The 25,153-nt window shown below is 46.3% G+C and overlaps 1 protein-coding gene across 2 annotated transcripts in view; it reads left to right on the top strand.

Annotated features, from left to right (window-relative positions):
• The first annotated feature begins 953 nt into the window (after positions 1-953).
• TLR7 (toll like receptor 7) overlaps positions 954-25,153 on the top strand; it is a 178,871-nt gene continuing 154,671 nt past the window's right edge. The window contains exon 1 of one of the 2 annotated variants that reach the window (XM_069639432.1): positions 954-1,087. Coding sequence is in view for 1 of the 2 variants with exons in the window: in XM_069639433.1 (XP_069495534.1) it covers positions 1,085-1,087 (3 nt within the window). In the remaining variant the exon portion in view is untranslated. The remainder of the gene's footprint in view (positions 1,088-25,153) is intronic. The other variant, XM_069639433.1, reaches the window with a different exon arrangement.

Below are 25,153 nucleotides of genomic sequence, written 5' to 3'. Positions count from 1 at the left end.
TAAGACAATCTTCCTTTAGTGTTTGATGGGCAAGTTCATCAGTTAAGTAATGATTTTGGCTGCATTTGTGCATCAATTCACCATAGTAGGAAAGCATACTTGATCTTTTTTCCGTGTGGATAGATGGTTAACACGTTCCACTTACCACTGATAGGATCAGAGCACAATGTTAACAATTGTGTTTTACAGAAAAACAAACATTTAGTTTATTTCAAGACACAACTAATATATTATATCGATTGATATGTGTAAATCGCCCACAATGAATCGGTGGGAGTTACAGCTTTAACCACAAATAAGTTGACACAATATGGAGCAGCCGTGGGTAGTTTCAACTGTGGGCAGGGAGTCGCCCACCCCGATGTGTAACAGGCGTGCTCGATAATATTCAGGCACTGGCACTGATTTCGTTCCAAGTTACGCACTGGACGTGTTCAATAGATTGCAGCAAAGAAGTGAACTCAAAATAAAATAGAACCGGGTTTCAAAAACCTCCTGTAATTGCTCAAGCACGAGATGTGCACATCCCAGGTTTTCCCCTGTTGTGCAATCCGTCATGTTCTCAAGACAGACCAGAGACATGTATTTACAATATTTAACACAAAAAATGTACGCTCTACCAGTCTATTGCCGGAGGAAAATATAAGTTCATTCTTCCTTCTTCGTGATGCTAAAGTCTTGTTCTATAACAGACAACTAATTCCATGTTCCTACACAATACAGCTGGACCGTGGCTCAGACCATAGCATTATTATGAAAGGTTCAGCACGCCTGGGATTATGCTAAACTATCAGATTCTGAATGAAAAGGCAGCACGAGAGTGATCCTAGCAGGCCTCATGTGATGCAAAACAGTATTGCTCAAGCTTCTCTTGCCTATTTTTAACAGATAACTACAACTTGAAGTAGCAGCGACTGAAACACGTGGACCGCCTTTGAGGAAGTGGGTAAAAGTCATTGTTTCATTGCATGCTGTCTGAGTTGTGGTCTTTGTCTTGGCTCCATCTGCGCCGAGGATGGATGGTCTTCTCCGAAGCCGCTCTTCTACCGCTTGGCTCAGAGTGTAACCAAAGGAGGCAACAACTATGGTAGGTGCCAATCCTTCTTTACCCAGAAATATACTCATAACTTCGTATCTTCTAAGTTCTATCAAGAATGTGCTCAGTGTTTTAGGGCCTAGGCAGTCAAAGACGTCCAGAGATTGCAGTGTGTTTAATACACCTCTACCAGTTGGGGAGCATCAGAAGAAATGTTAGATAACATGCTGATGTCATGTGTGCTTTCCTTGCATGCCTCGCCAAGTCACTCTTTGCTCTGCCCTATCGCAAGGAATTTCTCAGATAATCTTGCTAACTTTTTATGCTTTGCTCACAATCTTGAAATTCAGAAGGAAAGAGAATTCTGCCCGCTTTTTAACTAACAAACCAAAAATGCACTCATTTGTTTGACTGTCATTTACTCCCAAAATGAAAAGCATGACAAAATGTTGACTTCCAAAAAATGGATTGACTTTTGATGCATTCAGCCTTGTGGCTTTCTCTGCCAAAAGTGAACTGAAGCTCTGAATGTGTCATTTGCTTTGTTCACGTGGCACATATGGTGCATGCAATGGTTGCAAAACAGTAAAGGGGATTTTAGGTAATCTTCATCATGGATTCAGGTGTTTGCAGGGAGGGACTCTGGGGCCGTCATTTCTAATCTCGTTTCCAATCCTTTTGCTGTTCTACACGCTTTACTGTTTAATTCCCATGGAACATATCTCGGTAATTTGATTCAGATAATCCCGCTAACGGGAATTAGGAACGTTAATGGCAATGCTGTCAGATACAATGATTTGATTTTGTCTAGTATTAGACATCTGCACCAAAGTACCATTTTGCAGCACCGTTCTCTCTTTTCATGACGTCTACTGTGCGCTCGACAGCATGTTGTATATAAGGACTGCTGGTTCGCTTTTCTGCATAGTCATGCAATGTCCAGTGTTCCAGATGTGCAAGGCAGTGACTGCACCTGGCCCTCACCTCCAATCAGTCGTGCATGCATCACAAATTCCACAAGTTGTTTATAGTGAGGGACGTGAATTCAGAAAACCCTCTGACCCAGGGCTATTTCGATGCACTTTGGAACCGTTTCTGCATCACTCGTGTATGTACGAAGCAGATGTGCAGTAAATTCGTTGTGCAGGTAAAGGCAGGATATACATCACACACATATGTGGAAATACCCGACAAAGGCAACTTCGTGTGGGTGTTCGCCTGATTGGCTATGCATGAAGACCTCGCACACACGGACTCTCCTCACGGAGCACCATCGTTTGCTGACGTACTTTGTTTTGACATATGAATAATGCACACATTTGGTGCCCACGTTGCCCGCACATTTTCAGCCTTTGCAAGTATATTTCTCTACTTTTGAGTCATGGCCAAATTACACCCTTTAGAGGTGTAAGCCTATCTCCTTTTGTGAATCGTCTCCTACATTTATATCCCACCTCTTCCACATGGCTGGTGTCTGTTGAGTCCTGTCCCGGCCGAGGCATTGGCAGGAGACAGGGATAAAAGGCCTCGCTTGCGCAGCTCCAGCGGGAGCATTAAAGACACGGACACGCTCGGCTGGTTGTTCTGCCCTGGAACTGCCTCCGCGGCGCGGGGGCGGGGCTTTTATTGGACGCCTTGCGTCACCGCGCAGCGGGACACAAGGCAGACATAACATTCCGCCTTTATTTTAACTGAACAAGTAAACAAAACATACATTCTCAGCCAACGTGCTGCCCCCTTTTTATCGAGTCACTTGTGGGGATCATCTACCACTCATAGTCTCTTAGCCTGGTTGGAGGCCTGGTGGCGGTTCTTAACCCATATCTTCCACCCCTGGAACTGGGCCCCAGTGTCCCCTCGGGCTGCTCACCTTCATTGTCCTGATTGCCCGGTTCTGGTTCGCTCAGTAGTTCCTCGGCTCCTCCATCCATGCTTTCTCCGCCGTAAGGGTCCGCTGGTCCCTCGTCGGATCCTCTTTTTCTTCTGGGGGACACTTGCCGTCTGTCCACAATTTCCTTGGCACTGCCTTAAACCATGACGCATTTCTCGTCACTTGCCTTTGCCCCCTTTTTGCGGTTATCATCGTGCCTTGCCGTTTACTTACTGTCCACGGGGCTGCGTCATAGCGGGTGTCCAGTTTGGATTTAGACGGATTCCTCATCATGACCACTTGATCGCCCACTCGGTGATCGGACTGCTTGGCACGCTTCTTGACGCTCATGTGTGCGTTGGCTCCTGTCCTTCTTGACTTGGTTTGCTCATTGTCGAGCGTGTCCGGGCTCCTGCTCGGGTGATGTGGTATGGATGAGTTTATGATGGTGCCGAACATCAGGTCTGCTGGCGGTATGTCTGTCGTGCTGTGCGGTGTGACCCTGTAGTTCCGCCCGCAGGAATCGGTAGAGGTCGACCTGCCATGGGCTAGTGTTGACACGTGACAGGTGCAGTACCTTGTTAATTGTCCGCATGAAACGTTCCACATTGCCGTTTGCCTGCGGCCATCTCGGCATAATGTGGTGATAGCGGATGTTGAGCTCTTTGAGATATTGTTTGAACTCTTCCCCTTGGAAAGGTGGGCCATTGTAGCTCCTGATTCTTCTTGGCAGTCCGTGCGTTGCAAAACAATTTTCAATCGCGGGTATGACCGCCTCCGCTGCAGTGGAGTTGACAATCTCAACTTCCGGGTACCGGGAGTGGTCGTCAATGGCCACCAGTAGGTGGATGCCTTCCTGTAATTTGCAGAAGTCTATTCTTATTGCGTCCCATCTGCCGGACCCTCGCACTGCCGATTGGATGGGCTCTGGGTTGGGCGGAGCACCTGTTATCTGGCATGGGAGGCAGGTGCTGACCCACCGCTCGACTTTGTCGTCTATCTGGGGGAACCATACGCGGTGTCTGATCCGGGGTTTGGTTCATAATATCCTTTGGTGGCCCTCTTGTGCCAATGCCACGATCTTGTCTTGAAGGCTTAGGGGGACGATGATTCGAGTTCCACGGAGGATGAGTCCTTCTTCCGTGATGGAGAGGTCCTGCCGGATCGTGAAGACCCCTGTGAGGAAATCTTTCGCCTCTGCTGTCTTGTTGCGGATGTTCCGCAGGAACGACCTCCACTCCCCTGAGATGATTGTATCCTTTACAGGTTGCAGCAGGGGTCTTTTTGTGTGGCCTCAACTATGTCGTCCAGGCTGATTGCTCGAGGCATCATGGTGTGTATCACCTGGCGATGTGTTCTTCTGTCTCCTCTGCCACTTGGATTTCCTTTGGTGTCGCCGCACTCGGATGTCTTGACAGGAAGTCTGCCGGGTTTCCACTGCCAGGCTGGTATGCCAGTTCGAAGTTATATTGTTGGAGGTGCAATAGCCATTTGGCGATCCGGGCCGGAGGGTGAGAGGACGTGCCTATGAATATGGGGAGCAGTGGTTTGTGGTCTGTATAAGTTGTACATTTTCGGCCGTACAGATATAGGTGGAAATGTCGGCAACCCCATAGCACGGCTATTGCCTCTTTTTTGATGTGGGAGTATCGTTGCTCCATCGGTGTTAGTGCCCGGGAGGCATAGGCAATCGGCCTCTGTTCACCCGTTTTTGTCACTTGTGTGAGGATGGCCCCTAGGCCCACGGGGCTTGCGTCCACATTCAGTTCAGTTGGAAGTGCTGTGTCATAATAGGCCATTGTGGTGTCGGCTGACAATGATGCTTTTATGTGCTTGAACGCCTCTTGGCAGGCAGGTCCCCACTCCCACTTGGTGCTGGCCTTTGTGAGTTCTCGAAGGGGCTCCGAGAGCGTGGCCAGATTTGGGATGAACCTCCTGCAGTAGATGGCCATTCCTAGGAAACTGCGCACCTCAGTTGGTGTGGTGGGGGGGGTAGCAGCTTCGATGTCCGCCACTTTTTGTAGGTCTGCTGTGCTATTGAACGTGTACCCAAAGAACGATATCTCGTCCTTCAGAAATTCACATTTTTCTTTATGAATCGTCAGTCCTGCGCTTTCTAACCTGCCAAGGAGCATGTGGAGTCTTTTCATGTGTTCCTCTCTGTTGCTGGCATGAATCAGAATGTCGTCGCTGACATTTAGGACCCCTGGTATGTCGCGGATCACCTCCTGTATTGTTTGCTGGAAGACCTCGGTGGCCGAAGAGATTCCAAAACTCAGGCGCTTGTACCTGCGTAGGCCAATGTGCGTTGAGAAAGTTATGTACCGGGAGTCCTGGTGTAGCTTCAACTGGTGATAGCCAGCGTTCAGGTCTACCTTGGAGAATATCCTGGACCCGGTGAGGTCTGCCACTATCTCGTCCAGTGTCGGGGTGATATGGCGCTCCCGCTTGATTGCTGCGTTTGGTAGGCGCATGTCTATGCATATTCTGACCTTGCCAGGTTGTTTTGGCTTATTCGTGACCACCATGGGGGAGACCCAAGGCGTGGGCCCCGTCACTTCTTCGATTATTCCAGCTTTCTCCAGTGCCCTTAGTTCCTTCTCCACTTGGTCGCGCATGTGGAACGGCGTCCTTCTGTGTCGTACTGCTCTTGGTTGGACTGACTCATCAATGTGTAGCCTGATCGATTTTCCCTTTAGGCATCCTATCCCCTTGAGTAGGTTGGGGTATTTTTCTAACACGTTCTCGACCTCTCATGAGTCAGTCACTTCGCAGATGAAGCTCACCAGCCCCAGGTCTTCACCTGCGTCTCCACTCAGGAGGCATTTGATGCCTGCATTCACCACGTAGATTTTTGATTGTAGCGCCTTCTCGCCGTGGTTGATGGTAGTACGGAACCTGCCTACTATGGCTAGTGGGGTCTTACACCCATATGCAAATAGTGGCGTGTCCGTCGCTTTCAGGTCAGGTTGGGGCTGGAGTGTCCTGAACGTTTTCAGTGGCATTACGTTTACCAAGGCCTCGGTGTCTATTGTCATCCGTACCTTCTGGTTCTGGATCGCCACCTGGCATTTTCGTCTCCCGAGCTTCTTCCTTGGTGTGGCGTTTCCATGGTTGAGGGCTTACACCAGGTAGACTTTCCTCCGTTTCTTCCACTGTTCGTTCACAGAGTCTTGTTGGGCACGTGCTGCGTCATCACCGTCTTCCTCCGTGGAGGAGTTTGTGGTTTCGATTCGCCGGACGCTGGCCTGTTTCTTTTTCTTTCCCCCACTCCTTTCCTGGGGTGCTTGCAGTGTCTGTTGCTGTGGGCCTGACGACCTGCATACCTTGGCATAATGGTCTTTCCTGCCGCATGCACGGCATGTGGTCCCCTGGGCCGGGCAGTTGCGTCTTCCGTGGCGAAAGCCTCCCCATCCAAGAACACGGCCGACACCCACATGAGCATGGGGAATACAATTCTGGGCCACTGTCTCTAAGTGTCCACACTCCACTCCTGACTCTATCCTGCAGCCTTGCTGCCCCCATGATGAAGTGTCACAGCCATGAGCATTGGCAGCCGCAGCCTGCCTGACAACATGCACGAGACAGGCTCTGTTCCCCTGCCCCTGAGGGTTAGGAGGATGACTCACAAAGCCCCGGGCCAGCTTTGCAGGCCCATCCACAGGAGACATCGGCCCTCCCCTGAAGCAAATGTGATACACAGGCACAACATGAGCCGAGAGAAAGGCACAAGCTCAGCCTCTCTCAGCTTCCACGACCGGCCCACCCACCCCGAGAACAATTTGCAACGTGTTGTGTACGTGTTAAATCATTACAACAATACTGAAGGGTGAGCGGCTGCCTCAGCCTCCTGGTGCCACGCCGGCGGACCTGGGTGGGGCACTCTCAGTGTTAGCAGCCAGCACAGCCTAGCTATTGATGCATTCATCAAGGCAAAGGTAACACTTAGGTGTGTGAGTTGGCTGCTGGAGGGCCGCAGACCACAGGTAAGCAAAGTAACTTAGGTTACTGAAAGTAACGTATGTTACTATCTATGAAAAAAAATATTCTTAAATGCAAAACAGTCCCCAGGTGACCTATGAAACTGTTAGCCCAGTCCGCCCCTGGGTGTCGCAAGCGACACCAAATTAAAAAGGCAGATGCAGAGAGGCAGTTTTGTGCACACCCATGAACGTGCTGGGTTAGGTAATTAGAAAAGTAAAAGATATATCTTATAATTAGACGTGCATCAAAGTCATCTTTACATGGGGTGACAGTTACAGGAGAGCCCTCTACACTATGGCACTGCCTTGTTGGTTCCATGTTTTACAACTGTTTTACAACTGTGGATTTACATCTTTATGCATTTGCCTTGGTGCATTTCCATCTGTGCATTTGCATTGCTTTCTCTTTTTAATGCTAAAAGTATTCCCCCAGCCCCCTTTTATTTCTTCTAAACCTTCTTACCCTTTTTGCTTGTTTCATGAAAAATAACCAAAATTGATGTAAATGCATAAGAATGAAATGCACAGGTATAAAGATTCAAATGCATCAATGTGAATACATGGCAGTGTTTCATCAAAATGCAGCAATATTTGTCCTCTTTACTGCTGCAAGTGCCAGCAAAGAACCATACTAAAATAGCAGTTTTACACCACATCTCAGTGTGTCTTAAACATTGTTTTTCGGGCCTCTCTTCACACTTGCGTCTCCAGTGACAGTGATGCATTTTGCTTCTCAGCACATTTGTTTGACCGTTTTCTCGTGGTTCCCCTACCCTATACTTTCTGCCAAAAAAAGCTGCTGAGTTCTACACTTCTGTGTACATTCTCACGCCTTAAGTCTACCTTGGTTATTTTCTTTCAAAGCATCTTCCTCTTTCTTCTGTCTGAGGACTGCATGTTCCTTCTTTCACATTATGATTTTATATTTGTTGAAGTAGAGCGTGAAATTAGAACCAGAAATATTCTGCAAAGGAACAATGCAGAAGACAGAGGCAATCCATAAGTAGGGTGCTTTCACGATCATTTTAAGATAACTGAGTTTGGGTGACCATTTGATGTAGGGTTAGGGTGACACCTCACTGTACCCTAAACTTAATCTGGTCTACTTTCTTCTCTTGATTTTTCAATGCTCGTGCATTTAACCCATTCTTCACTTTTTGTAAAACATTTTTTGAAGATTTCTATAATGAGATAAGATGCACGTGAATCCAGGGATGCAGAACTAGAGTGTCCCTATTTAGAAATCCCAGCAGTATTATGTTAATTGCTACACTATTGTACATTGCTTTTGTGGAAGCGTCAGACCTGCTCAGATATGGCTGAAGCTGTGTTTGAGGCCCTTTTTAGGACTGGCCTGAGCGAGATTTGCTCACTGCAAGCGATTGTTTATAAAGATACATTGAAGAGTTTGACCACAGTGTCAGCTGCTCCTTAATTCTTAACCAGTGCATCCTACTCAAAGCTTCATTAGAGCAGTGGCCATTTTGTTAGACTGTTTAAGATGGTGAGAGATTTGCTGAATGATTCTTTAAAAGCATTGGTGTGTTTCCTTTCAGCTTGATTCAATGACATGTTTCTCATTTCTGTGATTCATCTTGTTTTTTTAACATTATGCTTATAGTGGGTATCCATTGAGCACACATCATAATACGTTTAGATATAGTAACACAACTTCTTTGTATTGGCGTGAATGGAAGTCTTTACACTATGCCTAATATTATTGTACTGCCCTCTCTAAGATGGCAGCTAGGTGTTGAGCTCTAGCATGGAGTCTTCACGGTTTTGCAATTGTCTTTAAAGTCGGAGCTGGCATCCTGCTTCCTCCTCTGCCCATCATGTAGCGCTGCAGCCATGGAGTTGAAAGTAGGGTAAAGAAGCAGACAGGCCCCAACCCTTCTTTATCATGCGCTCTGTAAGTCTTAGTTGCTTCTGACCTTTATGAAGATCTCAGTAAACCATACTAGAGCGTCCATGTCATTTTAATCAAAACCTGATGATTACACAGAATGGTGTCTAAATCTGCCTACCTCCTTAATGTGTTACTGCACCCGCCTCTCTCTCTCTCGAAATTCAGTCGTGCCACACCTCTTCTGTTACCCTTCTGGAATGTTTCTCTGTTCAGATGTAGAAAATATTGTGTCTGAAAAGTTCATGAACTTGACAACCGGTGCTAATGGTTTGGGTGCCTGGCCAGTTCTGCCACCAGCCCTGGAATGGGGCTGAAAAACAGGCCCAGCATTTGTTCTCACCAGAGGTGTCTGCAGCGGCCCATGAAATGGCGTCTGTCTGGCCAGCTCAGCTTAGGCGAGCTGGACAGCATACCTTGGGCTGCTCCTTTTATTCTGAAACAAATATGTATTATACGTAAACAGACAGTTTAAAATTGCAATGGGTGGTGAAACATTATTTAACTTCTCCCACTTATCCTTAGGGTCTAAGCACTGGCAACAAAAAGACAAAACTAAATCAAAGTTTCTGTAAATTCACAAAGAAGTACTTGAGTGGTCCTTAGTTGTAATTTTGAAAACAAACATGCTGTGACATCTGAAGTAAATTGATCCAAGTGACGTCCTCCAAACCACAAGCAGCAGCACAGTAAGTGATTAAAACAGCCAATGTTTGCTCCAAGAGCTGGCCCGCACTGGACCGGTTGGACAGGCAACTCTGGCATTATTCCTTTAACTATATGCCAGCCCAGGTCTGTTACTCTCACACTCTTTTTATGTGGAATGTAATCTTAGATGGTCTTGTATACTGCTGTTCTACCATTTGTGTTGGACTCGCTGTGCGTAGTGCAGTAAGAAAAGGTGGGTGTGTTAAGTGGGAGTGGCAGATGCGAAACGTGGTGTTGATGTATGCAGGTCTGACGTACCTGGATCATTGGGGTGAATCTGATTTGTATACTTTTGACAGAGATATTTGGCAGTATGTTATCCAAATGGGAGAGTTCAGGATCTGATAAACTACAACACTGTGTAGCCGCTTTTATGGAAGAGTGTGATGGGGTTAAAAAGATGATTTGGTTATAGTTTGATTTGTGTTGGTGCGCTGATGGCGAGGCCTGTGGGGCATTTGTGTACGCAGAGTAAGGTGGCAGTAGATCTTAGAGGGGAGTCGGTCAGTCGGGAGGGAGGAGGGGAGTAGGCCTTACAACGCAAAACACCCTGATGTCCTCTCTTCACTCCTATTACTGGCCTCCTGCAGACAGGTCCAATTTCACTTTCTTGCATTGCTGTTCTCAATTAACCTCTCTCTCCAACTCTGTCTCATTCTCTGTCTCTCAAATAGATACATTGTACCCCATGTGTAAAATGGATCTGGGTGCTGTCACAAGGTGGAAGTCTGGAGACTCCATTCATTACCAAAATGTACATGCAAAGTGCCATGTGAGGTAATAACATTTGATTTAGAGAAATATTAGCTTGAAACGTGAGAACCCGAGACATCCGTTTAATTTTCCTTAGTATGTTGGTTTGTCGACTGAGAGCCGCCAATGACCTCATTCTAACTTGCCATGGTACTCTGGCCTTTGGCCAGCTGGGGCTGTGCCTGTCCAGATATCAGATAGCATTCATCAGAGATTTGTCAATTTACTGGGTCGAGGCCATGCCAGAATCCTTGGTTGTTTCTCTGAGGTCTAACTCTGTGTCTCTGACAAGCCTCAAACTCCTCTCACACAGTGCAATTTGCCCAAGTTCCTTGTAAAGCTTTGCACAACAGCTAAATAATGGAACCGTTATAAAGCAATGATGCCGTATGCTTCTCATTTTAAGGGTTGTTTTACAGTACATGAAATAGTGATGTGTTTTCAAGTAGTGTCATTGTGTCTGGTGGGGGAAGGAAGTCAACGCCTCACATATTATGAACTCTTTGACTATAAAATGGTGTGGAAAGGGGAGACCATTCATGATTTGGTGTGGTTTTTGGGATGAGTGTACACAAATTGTTTGCATATATTTGAAGCTGGTACCAAAAGCTACACAAAGACACATGTTTCGGCTATGTGAGCTCTGTTTGGTTGCCTGGTCATATTCTGCCTCCTTGTGACACATGGACCCTTCATTGAACCCTGATCTTTTATAATGAGTTGTAAGTGTTTATTTACACACAGGCTGCTCCCCTCTTTCTGCACCCTGATATTTGAAAACAAGCTCTAAGCATTGCTTTGCACAACACCAGCCACCTTTTTGCTGTACCTTGATCTTTGATAACAAGCTGTAGATGTGTGTTTACACAATACCGGCCACCTTTTTTCTCTCGCTATACCTTGATCCTTCATAATGAGCTGTAGGAGTTCCTTTACACACAAACAGCACTTTCCCCTGCACCCTGATCTTTGCTAGCAAGCCTCAAATATGTACTCGCACACAACCAGGCACCGTCTCTCTATAAAGTAATTTAAAGGGGTGTTCTATAGCACCCTGCCATCATTTTGGTTGGTCTTGCTGTGGGTGGCTGTGTAAGAAGAGGGGACGTTCTTTAGTGGGAGAGGGTGCGGGTTGGTAGTGCCCGGGCCCGGAGTGTGGATCTATTTTCTATGGGTTTGGCAGAGACTCTTGGAAGGCTGTTATCCGAGGAATGGAGGTCAAGGGCCTCATTAATTGATTTTGTTCTAGTTAGCCACTGGTGTTGGAGACTGTGACAAGGCTCAAGATGAGTAGTTCAGTTATAGCTTGCTGAGTGTAGATGTGCTAACTGCTGGTCATGCAGTGTCTGGGGATTTGTGTTGTGGAAGGAGATCGTAGAGGGGAGTTGGTTAATTTGTGGGGAAGAAGGGAGTATGCCTTACAAGGCAAAACAACATGGTTTTGTTCCTGCACTCCTGCCACTACCCTCTTGCAGACAGGCCCCATTTCACTTTCATTGCCACTGTCAATCTCTCTCTCTCCCTTTCTCTCATGCTCTCCTTATCTAGCTCTAATGAATACATTGCAACCCATGTGCAAAACTGATCTGAGATTTGGCATATTAGGGAAGGGGCCAGTCGGGAGACCCCCCACCTCACCTCATTACCATAATCTACATGTTGAAGTTTATGGGAGGCAATAATCTTTAGTTCAGAGAAAGGCTCTCTTGAAATATGTCAGTGCCACACCACCACAGTGGACTGGCCTTTGTAGAGTCATACACTGTGACCTATAGACAATTTTGACCATTATCAACAATAGATGAGTTCTGGGGAAATGCGTATCTCGCAACTGACGTAGACTCGAAACTGGGTGAAATCTGATTTTCATTTTTGTGGGTGAGAGCCCAATGGTGTCTGTGGAGGAGTGTGGGGCTTGCTGTTAATATCAGCTGAGAATGAGGGGAGTGACACCTGCCAATTCAGGGTGAGTTGAGGGGTTTGGGTTTAAACTCAAGCAGTTTCAGCAAATATGAGAGGGCCTGATACACCTCAAATGCGCATCTTATGGTTGGACATTATCACTACTTACCTTTATAGGTGAAGCAAATGATTTCCCATTTGTGGGCACACAAGTCCTGCACTGCGAATTTTGTCAGGAAATCGGATGTCTTCGCAGGCAACTTGTGTATTTAACCATTCGGGCAAAAATTCAAAAAATTTTACTTTTTTTTTTTTGTAACGGGCCCAAGGATGATTTTTGGGCTAACAATGGAGAAAAGTGGTGTGGAAAGTAGTAGAAATCAGTTACATGTCTTATTAACAAATGAATTACTAAAGAATTCATCTATAACAAAAAATAAATTTTAAAAAAAAAACACGCGTTTATCCCAGTTAAAAACCAAGCCCAAATGGATCGCCACAAGATTTAACCCTTAATCCCACATATATTTTCATTATTTTTTCGTTATTTATTTTTCGTTATAAATTCATTTGTTATTTATTTTTCGTTATAAAGACTGTATACCTAGAAATCCTGGTTATGGAAACATGAGACCTGGACTTTTATCCCGGATGCCAAACTTGGTCACTCTGTGCGCTCTTGGAAACATTTCCCTTGAAGCCATGCCATCCAAAATGTGCAACCGCCTACATAAAAAGTGCACATTTGTATTTCTTCCGCTCTCTGTGGAATTCAATCACTCACAATTTAAGCCTTTGCGGCAGTAAAGTGTGCACTGGCAGCACACTCTGTTTTACGGTAGGGGAAGGTGGTGAAGGTGGCAGTCTCATGGTGTATCTGCCCAAAAAGGGTCAACCAGGTTTTCTGTCTCACAATATCAATAGGTAATGGCCACTGCCAAAATATTGATGAGGCACAAGCAGCAGCTAGGCCTCCCATCTAAGCGGGTGGCTGTGGAGTGGACATACATTAAGGCTAGACAGGGGTACCCGCTCAGCAGTCTCCTTCGTATCTGCGGCACTGCCTCTGGCACCTACCCTGTAGGCGATCACATTTAGATATCAAAGAGTGATGTCTTGTTTGTGAAAAACACTTTTGGCCTGAAAGAAATCACTTTGATTTTGGCACCCTGAGTGTTTTTCTCTCCTGTTCACATGTTCACAATTATGACTGCTTGTACAATGGGAGCCACCACCACAAGTAAATTCCGAAGGAATGCACACTTTGCTCAATTACATAAACTAAAGATTTCGCAAAATAGCACTTGCCCAGGCATCTTCAAAATAATTATTCAGTAGGGAGCTGGATTCTGTGTGGGCGTGTGTGTGTGTGTGTGTTATGTATCTGTGTTTGGAGTTTGCTTAATTGTGATTTTTTGATGTCTTGTGTGACCTTTTGGCATCTCCACTTGACACACAGGTGTGATCCTGACCAATACCTCATAGGACCTAATTTTCCTTAACCTCTCAAGCTAAAATCATCAATATAAACACAAAACAAAAGACTAAGGAGTCTTATCGAGAACGGACAAAGCACCTTATATCTCACCATGATTTAACCCCTTATAATATATGTCACTTCAGTTTGACCCTTCCCACCCCCAAAACATAACGATAGTGCTCCTTGTATAATTCCATAGTTCATCGTCCATTTCCATCCCGTCTCTTGTCATCACATGATCCCCTACTTTCGGATCGGTTTGCTCTGTTCTGACTAAATTAGGGCTTCATTGTCTAAACTGGTATAAGCCGGTGAAATCCAGAAGTGGTGGCTAAATGGCCTTCCCTGAGTCCCCCCTGAGAACTCCAGAGAGAACTGCCTCAGCAGCCCTACAGCACATTTCCCCTAAGAGAGCACTCACGGCAAGCATTACCTCAAGTCAACAAATGATGATTTCCTATCCAATGTTTGCTAGAATAAAAGAAAAATAATAAACACTCACCATATAAAAAAAGTGACACGTCCGGCATTCAGATGTTTTCCCAGACTCCTCTTCCCATATCGTTAACTCACATTTTTGATCACTTGTTATCTCATGCATTTATGGCGTTATCATAACAGAAATCCTGTTACCCCTACCCCCGATGTTCACATCAAGAAGTGAATCAGTTCAGTTTTCTCTATAGAAAAGTATCAAGCTGAATCATGTATCATGCTTTACATGTCGCAAGATGACAATACATGGGGGATTAAGACTGCACGTGGCAAATGATCACAGCTCTTGCGCATGTAAGATGAGATAATAGCTTGTATAGGATGGCTTTACATGGCAAATGAGGCTTAACCTGGCATATAATTATCATATTTATAGTAGTGACTGGCATGTGAGGCAGTATTTTTCCTATTGTAGCTATAATAATGTATCATGACTGCACCTGGCATGTGCGGTTTTACAAGATGTAATATGGCAGTAACCGATCTTATGAGGGTGTACTGGCATAATAAATAAGGCAGTGCTACTGGTGGCTCTGCTGGGTGTGCACTTGGCAGATCATCACTGCGCCCTTTACATATCTCTGCAGCACCATAGGTAATATATGGTTGAAAACTAAAATGTCTGTTTGTCCGCTTTTCCAACTTTTATCATACAGTTAGGAGTTCATTTCTATTTGAAAAGAAAAAGGGAATTGCATGCGGGAGACCGCCAAGGCTTGTATGTACGTGCTGTTGGGTTCCCTGCATGCAATTGCCATCACTCTCAAAGTGGAGTGGAAAACTGAGGAGTAAAATCACCCTTACTCTTCAGTTTTACTCTCTGCTTTGAGACAAATAAAAGGCTGCTTGAGGGGCATTTTACAATGGATTCCAATGGGATGTGTCTGCTATTGAGCAGGTGGAATTGAAAGGCGTATTGCACTGGAATCCATTGCTTTAATGTCTGCATAAAAATCTCATGCAGTTGTAAAATGATGTGCTCTTCTGAGAAAGACGAGGAAAGCAAAGCTGAGATGCAAACTCCACTTTGCTGCCCTATCACACCTAATGAGAGCTGTGAGACAGGCATGGTATCAAGAGAGACACAGACTCAAAGACAACAGTTCGAAAATCTTTATTCATGACCTTCGTTGGGTTAGTAGATGCCTAACTGGCCCTAACTCTAAAGGGATTGTTCCCTCAACTGATATTTCTAAGCACTGTTGATATCTAAACGTACAAAACCAAAATCAGTCTGTGTCTAAACCTATGCTTGCGCTCACTCTCTGACAAAACGTGATGGGAAATTTTCTTAAAGAAAATAGTTGTTCAAAGAAAAGGAAATGTAAACCACGACTAGTTTCACATAGTCTTACTAATGGGTGTAGTTCTGCCAGTGCAAGATGGTTCAATTCCAAAGAGGGGTCCTTAGAAACTTCCACACAGGGCTCTTGCAGCAAATCAGCAAAGTTCACAATATCCTTGGGTCTCTTGGGGTTCCCTTCCCCAAGCTTGGACTCTTCCAGTTCCAAACAAAAAGAAATACACAATTCTGGTCAGTCTTCTCAGGGTTCCCTTCTCCAAGCATTGGCCTCTCTTTACATAGTTAAACAATGTCTCTTACACAATTCTTGTTAGGCCTCTCGGGGTTCCCTCCCCCAAGCTTAGGCCCCTTTCGTCTTTAAACAAAGTTCTTCTAGTCAGGATGTACCTTTCACTGTACAGTTCTTGCATGGAGTAGTATCAGAGACTTTTGAGAACGCTGGGCTCTTTTCTCCCCCTAAGCGCGACCACTCTGACCTGCAACCACTCTCCTTGCTCTTTGTACCTTTCTTCTAACACCCTTTCTCTTCTGTGCCTCTTTCACTCCATTCTTTTCCACTTCACCATGCCTCCTGCATGCCTTCTTTTCTATTGTGCACAATTGCACCCTCTTTTTGTCTTGCCGTGCATTTTACACACTTCTCTTGCCTTTATCGTGCCCCTGGTACACACTGTTCTTTTAGTTGGCCACTCTTGCACCTTCTTGTCACTTTCTCGTGCTGCTTTCACTTTCTTGTTTTCACCTTTGGGCTGCTGGTACCCTGTTTTCACTTCCTCTCACTTTTACTTTCCCCCTTCAAATCTGTCTGGTCACTCACCCCCTCTTTCCTTCTTCAGGTCACTTGCATCCTTCTTTCTCTTATATTTCTTACAGTTAACTTTCCTCTTATTACAGCGTCCCTAGCGCATTTTCATTTGAGTTTTCTTTCTGACTTTCCGCATGTTTTATCGCTTTCTTGCATTTGGCTTTCTTTATTTCGTGCCACTTTACACTTTTTGTTTGCTTTTTTGCTTCATGCCTTTTCACAATCTGTCCCTTGCCTTTCACTCCGGGCCACTTTACTTCAGTGCCTTTCTCCAGCTCCACCGCAGTCAAACGCAAGCTCCCGAGTTTCTCTCTCATGAACTTTCACCGGGAAGCATTGTGTTAACGGGCAGGCCCTCCAGGATATGCGGGGGGCTCTCACTGCATGCCCCTCAGACACCTTTGGGGCCGACACAGATCCCAATGAAATGAGCACTCCACTGTACGCCACCAGCAGGATGCAGGCAGCCTCACTCCGGGTCCTTGGAGACATGGCTCCCACGCCACGCTGCAGCCTCTCCGACATCGAGCCAACGTATCTGCATGCCTTTCTCCAGCCTTCAGCTCCTGAGCCTCTCTGCTCCTTGGCTTCTCTGGTCCAGACGGCATCCCCAGCTCGCTCTCTGCTTCAGAGAAAAAATCAGACTGGGACTGAGAAGGGGTCCCTTGCTGGACTCAGCCACACAGCTTCCATTCTGCTCCTCCAACTGCTGCTCTGCCTGCTCCCTCAGCAGTCTCCTTTTATATACCTGTCTTGTATCAATGGGCTGCAGGTGTGCGGTCAGGGCTGGGTTTGCCTGACCTTCAATACTCCAATTAACAGGACACTGCCCTACAGTCCTGAAGATTCAATTGGAGTCAGGTGTAAGTGATTATTATTAAATGCCTGACCTTGCCTGACTCTAGTGGGACAATTTGAGTTTCTACAGTAGGTTTCCCTCACTTTCCCCATGTTGTTTCTATGGGTAATCCTACTACTCTCGGCTGCCTCTTATTCACAGTATTAGTTGAAAATAGGGAGGGGAGATGGAATGGGATTGGAAATATCTCATGAAGGCTGAGGAAGGGGGTTCTGATGGTAAATAGGGAGAGAGGGAATACCAGATCTCACCCTTTCGCCAATCCCTCGTGACCCTCCACTCAGGTGATCCTCCCTCGCTTGTCCACCCCCAGGGTCAGGATCCAAAAGCGGTGGCCCTTCACTCCTGGGGGAGTAGGCGGGAGAACAGTCCGTTTCTCACAGAGTACAAAAACGAGTTTGAGCAGAAAGTGAAAGCGTAAAGGCACTTTTTTGTTTTAATTTCACACACAAATTATAAAATGCCAGCCCTTATTTTAGTTTTATGTTTTATTTTAGTGATGTCACTTTTGCAAAAGGCTGTGTAACATAATTTCTTGTGATGTCAACTGTCAGGTGATTTCACTTCTTATGATGTTCTGAGTATGTGATGTGACTTCCGCTACCTCTCGAATTTTGGTGAATTAACATCCCCAGGCTCTGGTGATGTTGTGTGGGCACCGGGAGAACACAGGTTGTGGAGCCTCACTCCAAATAGGAGCAGGAACCTCTTATCTGCACAGGAATCATCAATTCACACCTTTCAAGCTGCCTTAGCAAGGAGTCCGCTACAAGCTTCACCAATATTTATTTTCTCATTTGTATTACTTTGCATACTATGAATGTTTACGGACCGAGATAATAGTAACCTAAAGTGCATCTATTTATTTAATTAGAATTTATAGTAGCGTGGAAAGCCTGTGGGCATCTATGCTCTGTTTACATTAAAGCAGGTAGACAGTTAAGTACATTGAGATTAGATAGCAAGCTGTCACAGTAAATAAAGTTGACAAATAAGTACAGTGAGGTTAGTTAAACATATGGGTTTTGAGCTTTTTGTTGAAATGTGGAAAGAGAGCTCCCGGCGCAAGTGAAGGGGGATGTTCCAGTGGGTGGCGGCGCAAACTGGGAAGCTGGAGCTGCCAGCTCTTTTACACCTAAATCTTGGTATGCTGAGGCAGCTGGGTGTGAGTGGATCATAGGGATCTTGCAGGAACGTGTCTGGTGAGCCTCAGAGCATTGTAAGACAGACATCAGTGGGTAATAGAAAGAATTTTGAATTTGATTCTTTCTCTGTTGGGAAGCCAGTGTGCAGATCTTCTAGCTTTGGAGATGTGGTCATGCTTGCCCAGGTCCCAGGGTGGCACTGATGGTGTTATTTTGGATTATTTGTTGTAGAGGCTGTGTGATGCCATCCAGGTTTGGATCGTTTCATAGATGGTGTTTACTTTGAGGGTGTCCTGTGCATGGTTTCCGGACAGGGGGATAAGGATTTGGGCATTGCAGGCATAATTTGTATAAGTGATACAAAGAGTGGTGAAACCAGGTGGTTGTGGGATCCCCCAAAACGATAGTGATAGTCCTTGTAGTTCCTCTGTAATCGCGCTCGGCGCATTCGCAAATTTAGCCGCGATTTGACATTTTACCGCGATTTGCAAATTTCTTCACGTGTAAAAATCTGCTGCTGCTTGCCTTCCATTTGCCAGAAATTCGTTTAACCTGCTAGTTACACCCTAGATCCTTGCTAAAGTGAGCCTGGACTAATATTAACTTGATTTCACTCACCCTGAACCTCCTAGAGGGAATTAAAAACAATTTAGCATATTTTTCACTTAATTGCCAGCACATATAAAAGCATTTTGCCTGTGTTTTCAACGTCTGTAGTCTAAGCTTGCTGGGGTGAACTGAATCACATTTAATTGCATTTCTGAGAACTGTGTGCCTCCCTTCCATTTCCTTGCATTGCATAAAAGGGGGGGTGAATTGTCCAAGAAAGTGATTACATTGTCTTTGCTGAAATCCTATCAAGTTATTTTCTTTACTGCATTTCATTCCACATTGCATCCATTTGAAACCATAAAAGTATTGTTGCTATCTTATCCATTTCATGTCAACTCCTTAGTGATTATCAAGAAGTGTGCTAGTGCCAGATTCTCCGTTGTTAATCTTTATCATCTCAGATTAAGTGTGATATTCAATTATTAATTTATTATAAAGCGTGATATCTATATATATATATATTGTTTAAATTATCAAATAAACCTTTTAAACTTGCAAAACAGAACTACTTCTTGGCTCAGTGGGGTCAGGAGGATTCCAAGAGAGGGGTGTTATATAGGGGTAGTCATCCAGAACGCATGAACTGGACATAAAGATATATCAATAAGGGTTTTCATTCAGTATTCTAGACTAGGTGTTGACTTGGCTGTAGTGCTGAATTGAATCCTCTTACAAATTGGGGGCTCGTCCGGGATGTTTGGGTTAGATCTACCATTTGTGCAGATTAATACAGCGTGCCAGCTGACCAGATACACATATCCGGTCGGATCACCACGCTGTGTTACGCTGTAAAGCACTCCTCATAGGAACGCTCTAAGAAAAAGGTCTGTTTTGCAAAAATAAAATACTAATTTCTGTAAGTCAGGACAGAGACCAATCTCTAGAATGACGACCTTAGTAGACATGAAAATAGCCAGAGAGCACCTCTTACATAAACTATTTGTGAGAGGTGAATGGACTGAACAGGGCCAGGATGCCTGGTTGCAGGCCATCACGCGACAGGTCACTGAAACAGGGTCAGACCTATGGAGAGATCAGGGTCCATTACATGTGGCCCTGAGTGAACTATATATGGCTCCTAAAGCCAAAGATGAACACAATAAGATTGCCAGGGTAGCGGCATATTTATATTTACATATGGGAGCCATGCAGGACAAATGTGCTGAAGGCCAAGATCTGGCGAGTAGGCAACTGCTGGCATTACAGAAGGCCCAATCTGAGCTGGACTCTTCTGAGCAGAGGCTGCTCAGGAGCCAGGAGTCAGAAAATGATAGTAGGCAATATATCATTAAAATAAAAGAGGATATGGGCATCCTACAACAGGAAAAGACAGACCAGGATACCAGATTTCTGGCCCTGCAGAAGGAGCACCAAGACAGTTTGGACTCCTTACTGCAGAACCAGAAAAAGTTGGAGCAACAGATCAATTTCAACAGGGCATGCGCGGAGCAGGTAGTCACCCTGCAAAGCCAGCTAGATAGAGAGAAAGAGGAGAGCAATAAACTGATTCTGAAAGACCTGGATACCCAGGCAGAGTTTGATGAGGAGCGCCAAAAAGCTGGTGCCTTTCAACGACAGAGGGACGACCTGGCAGCACAGATGCAGGATCTCAGTCAGGAAAGAGACACTTTAGGCCAGGAAGTCTGCCACTTAAAAAAGGAAATTGAAGAAAATCACCTGGCCCTCCAGGGGCTGGGTGACCTCCAAAAAGAAAACCAGAACTTGGTAGAGCACACCAGAAGGGTGGAAGATGCTCTGGCAAGAAAGGAGCAGGCCAGTAGGGATGGGACTCTTGAGGTAAACCTCCTGCAGCAAAGACTGGCCCAGTGCTCCAGGACCAATCAGGAAACGCAGAGAGAGAATGAGGCCCTCTGTCAACACAATGATAGGCTCCAACAACAGGTAGCGATGCAGGAGAGACTGATAGTCTAGTAAGGCCTTGACTGAGGAACTGAAAGCACAAATGCAGGCTCTTGCATTGCAACAGGGAGCAGGGGCGGATAGAGATGAGGTCCGCTGGGAAAGAGAGACTCCTGTCCATAACCTCAGTAGCCCTAACACCAGGGGCCTTCATCTCTCCCAGTCCCTGGACTCTACTACCCCCATGTCCCCTGGCGCACATGAGCACAGGGCCACAGGGATGACAGATTACTATCCAGCTAAAAGTATGGGGCTCATATGTACCACTCAGGAATGGAGGGGTGGGCATCCGGGTATGGGCACCCAAGTACAGTGAAATTTAGTGGGGAACCCCAGGAGAGTAGGCCCATTAAGGGCATCCTGAAAACCTCTGCCCAGTTAGGTCAGTGGAGGGGGTACCCATCAAATCCTGGCAGCAAGGAGGAATCTGAAGACTCCTCTGAACTGCGCAGGACACAGGAGACCAGGTCCCCACATTCTGCCAGCCATTCCCAGGCTCGCAGAATCCGGGAAAACCTGGAAGAGCAGACAGGAACCTCTGGGAGCAGTGCCTCTGAGTCAGAGGATGAATGGACAAGGGTTACCCAAACCAAAAAGGCCAATAAGGCAAAAAGGGCCTTGCTTAAGGACCCCTTAAAGCAGATTAAGGCGATCAGGAGCGTCATCACGCCTTACCATAAGAACGCTAAGTATTCTGTTTGGGAGCACTTAGAGTTGTTTGAGCAAATGATGGAGACTTTCCATTTGAAGGACAGCCAAAGCTGTATTCTATATGTAAAGTGGACCTTCTCCCCGGAATACTCCAGTTTCTTTGCGGGGCTGGAGGACCAAAATCATTTAAGATGGTCCACCTATAAGGCGGCCATCTTGAAACATTTTTCCATCCATAGAAATCCTCAAGAGGCTCTCAAGGCAGCCTACAATTTACAATGTGGGGAGGATCAGGCCCCACAAGAATTTGTGCAGGAGTTAAAGCGTGCTTTTGCGCAGACCACCAGAAGGGTGCGCACAGACAGTAGAGAATTCATTAATACATTTTTTCATGCCTTGCCCAAATACATAATGACCCAGCTCGTGAGGGATTTTCACGAGAAAAGATCTTTAGACTGGGTCATTGAACAGGCTACCCGGATCTATGAGGTGCAGAAACCGGTAGATAGCAAAAGTAATGCCCAGAAAAACCCCAAAGCCAACAGCACCCCTGCTGCTGCCAAGGTGGCAGAGGTAAAGGTCACCCCCGTTTTGGATTTGGAGATGGGGGGGCCTAAAAACCTACCTGCACCTAATAATGCTAGGCCCAGAAGGTCCTCGGGCCAGTCACAGACAGGGAGCCAGGGAGGCAGCCCCACAAATGGGGTCCCTCGCTCTCCTGATTATGTAAGTCCCCGTTACAAGGGAAATCGACCCATCCTGGGTTATGTGTGGACTCCTCCAGCCCAAGGGGGGGGATCCAGCCAAGCACCTAACCCAGGGAACTTCCCTCCCAACTTCCCACAGGAGGGCAGAAATTCTCCAAATCCTGGGCAGAACTTTTTCCCCAGGTATCCACCCAATTTCCAACCCCAAAATCCTCCATCCTTCTTTCCCCAATTCCCTGAGCCCAGACAACCTAATCCGGGAGAGGGGAGGCCAAGGGTGGAGGGGTACCCAAATCTTCCCAACCCGGGGTACTACCAGAAAAGGGATAGCTACCCTTCCCGGGATCAGCCCAGGGGAGAAAACAGGGCCCCGTATCAGCCTGAGCGGGTTTCCCAGTTAGAGCGCCAGGTTCAAAACATGGCGCGGGATCTGGGTCACATACTGAGGGCTCAGCAGAACATTCAGATCGGCATGCCGGCGCAGAACGCACCGAACTCTGGACCTGGTGCTCCAGAAAAATGACGGGGGCAGCACCCCGATAACACACCGGTTCCCAGGGGGGAGGCACAAGGGGAAGGGGGGTGTAAAGCTTTGGAGGAAGCTTCCCTCCTCACTTGTAAACAGCCCCTGGAAACCCAGGAACCGGAAACAAAATCTCCTGCCCCTGAAAGTCTGCCTCCTAAGGAGCAGAGGGGTGGTAGGAGAAACAAAAGACCCAAACAGACACAGTTTGAGGAGGAGGTACAGATCTTCCAATTTGAGGGAGAGGGATCCTCAGAGGATCCTGGGAAAAGGATCTTCTCCTTCAGAGAGGGGGGAACTCCTCCCAAAGAAAAATGGGTCCCTAGGGATGCAAATCCAGACTGGGGAGATGTGGAGACTGAGCTACCGCCGCCCACCATCTCATCCCAGAACCAACAGCATGAAAATCCCCTGGTTCAAACCCATCCTGGGGACTGCCTCCAAAAAGGAGGGGGCGGCCCGGAACCGGAGCCAGGGGAACCCACAATGGCTCTGATCTCCAGTTGCCAACTTTTTCTCTCAGATTCCCAAGGCTCTCCACAGAATTCTGCCCAAATCTCTTCTCTTGCAATGTCTAAAACCAGAAAATTAGCCCACCAGTTGTCCAAAAATGTACATTATCTGTGCCCCCTTGAGGAGAAGGAGGGAAGATATTATGCCCCGGTACAAGTACAGGGGCAGGGTACAATCTCAGCGCTGGTGGACACTGGATCTCAAGCTACCCTTCTGTCCAGAAGGGCCTTTGACGAACTGAATGCAGGAAGGGGAGAGAATTACCAAATTCCTCTCACCTCACTTCCTGGACAACTGCAGAACTTTGACGGGAAGGAAATTCCCGTCGAGGGGACGGCAGATTTGGACATTAAAATTGGGCGACACAAGTTGAAACACCCAGTCATAGTTGTGACTCCGGAGGGCACCCCTTGTTTACTGGGGAATGACCTCCTGAGAAGGTTGTCACCCCTAATAGATTGTGTAAACAAGGTCCTCTGGACCCAGACTAGCCGACCAATAAAATTAAAACAGAGTGTCAACCATGTTAGTTTGAACGGCACCTGCCACATGGTTGAACAAAAATCTGAGTAGAATTTCACTTCCAGAACAACCAAATTCCAGACGTGACAGTAATAGCAGTAGGACAACAGACTGGTGATGGGGGGTCCTCTCTATTTCTGAAAATCAACCTTCCTTCCAGTCTAAAGTGGTACTCCACGCTGGAAGGAAACACTCTGAAATTCTATACTAATCCACAATCAGAAACTCCCACTCCTATAGTCCAGAAAGATGTGAAATCAGCTCAGAGCCTGGCTGATATTCAGCAAATTGGAGAGCAGTTGTTCATCCCTGTCCAATTAAATGATGGGAAGGACTCTGTTCTCGCTCGAGTGTGTGTGAACAACGGTAAGAGCTTCATCAGCGAAGCCATGTTCCGCCAACTCCCAAAAGATCCAGCCATTCCCACATTCAAACTGATAGACAAATGGGAAATGGACCTGGAAGCACCCAATTCCAAACATCTCCTGCCAAGCAGGTGTATGCTCAAAATCTCCATTGGCAACAAGAGCATAGTCCATAACTATAGTCCATAGTCCCATGGGCTTTGATGATCCCGAAAAAGCATTTAGGTCAGCTCAATTGCTACCTTATGCAGTTGAAATTCAGATTAAAGAGGAAGTCACCATCCCAGAAAGGACCCGACAATTCTCCCTGGAAGTGAAAGCTAAAAGAGGACAATATTTGCAAAACCCTGATGCTTACATACATCTAAACGCTTCTCTCCCACAGCAAGGGTTGGGGGTAAACCCAACTCCATTAGTCAACATAGAACATGACATCATTCTAATAGAGGTGGATAACAGCGACTTAAAGAGTATTACTCTAGCCGCAGGCACCATTATTGGAATGGCGGTTGATGACCAACATTTTTCCATCGACTTAGTAAATGAACTGTTAGGACCAATCCCCAAGGACTGTTTTGACAGTGACAGTGAGGACAATACAACACCAGACAGGATTTTTACCCGGCATGGGGGGAACTTCCTGGTGTACACTTCCTGCCCCTATGGTAAGGAAGATGTGACTTGTGACTTCAGGAGGGATGAGGTGATTTTCCAAGTCCATGAGGGCTGCCTTTCCCACCTGAAGCCTCCAGTCCAAATCAGCACTCTGACCAGGGACTTCTCCGCCCAGCTGGAGGAGGCCGCTGAAATAGCCAAACCAGAAGTCTTTCCAGGCTTCAGGCAGATGGTGGAAGAGAGAGTCAACCTAGCTGATGTCTGTGTGACTCCGGAACAAAAGCAAAAGTTGAAACAAGTTTTCTTGGATTTCCAAGATCTCTTTGCGGTAGACTCATATGACTGTGGTCGCACTGACATCCACACAACCACAATCCCCACGGACCCTGGCATGACTCCTGTGTTTGTGAAGCAATATCGCTTGCCTCTCGCATCAATGGAGTCCCTTACTGAAATAATTAAGAACCTTGAGTCCAGGGG

This window comes from Ambystoma mexicanum, chromosome 7q (genome assembly GCF_040938575.1).
Source record: "Ambystoma mexicanum isolate Mex_15411 chromosome 7q, UKY_AmexF1_1, whole genome shotgun sequence".
Lineage (NCBI taxonomy): Eukaryota > Metazoa > Chordata > Amphibia > Caudata > Ambystomatidae > Ambystoma > Ambystoma mexicanum.
This window is presented reverse-complemented; position numbering and strand designations above follow the sequence as displayed.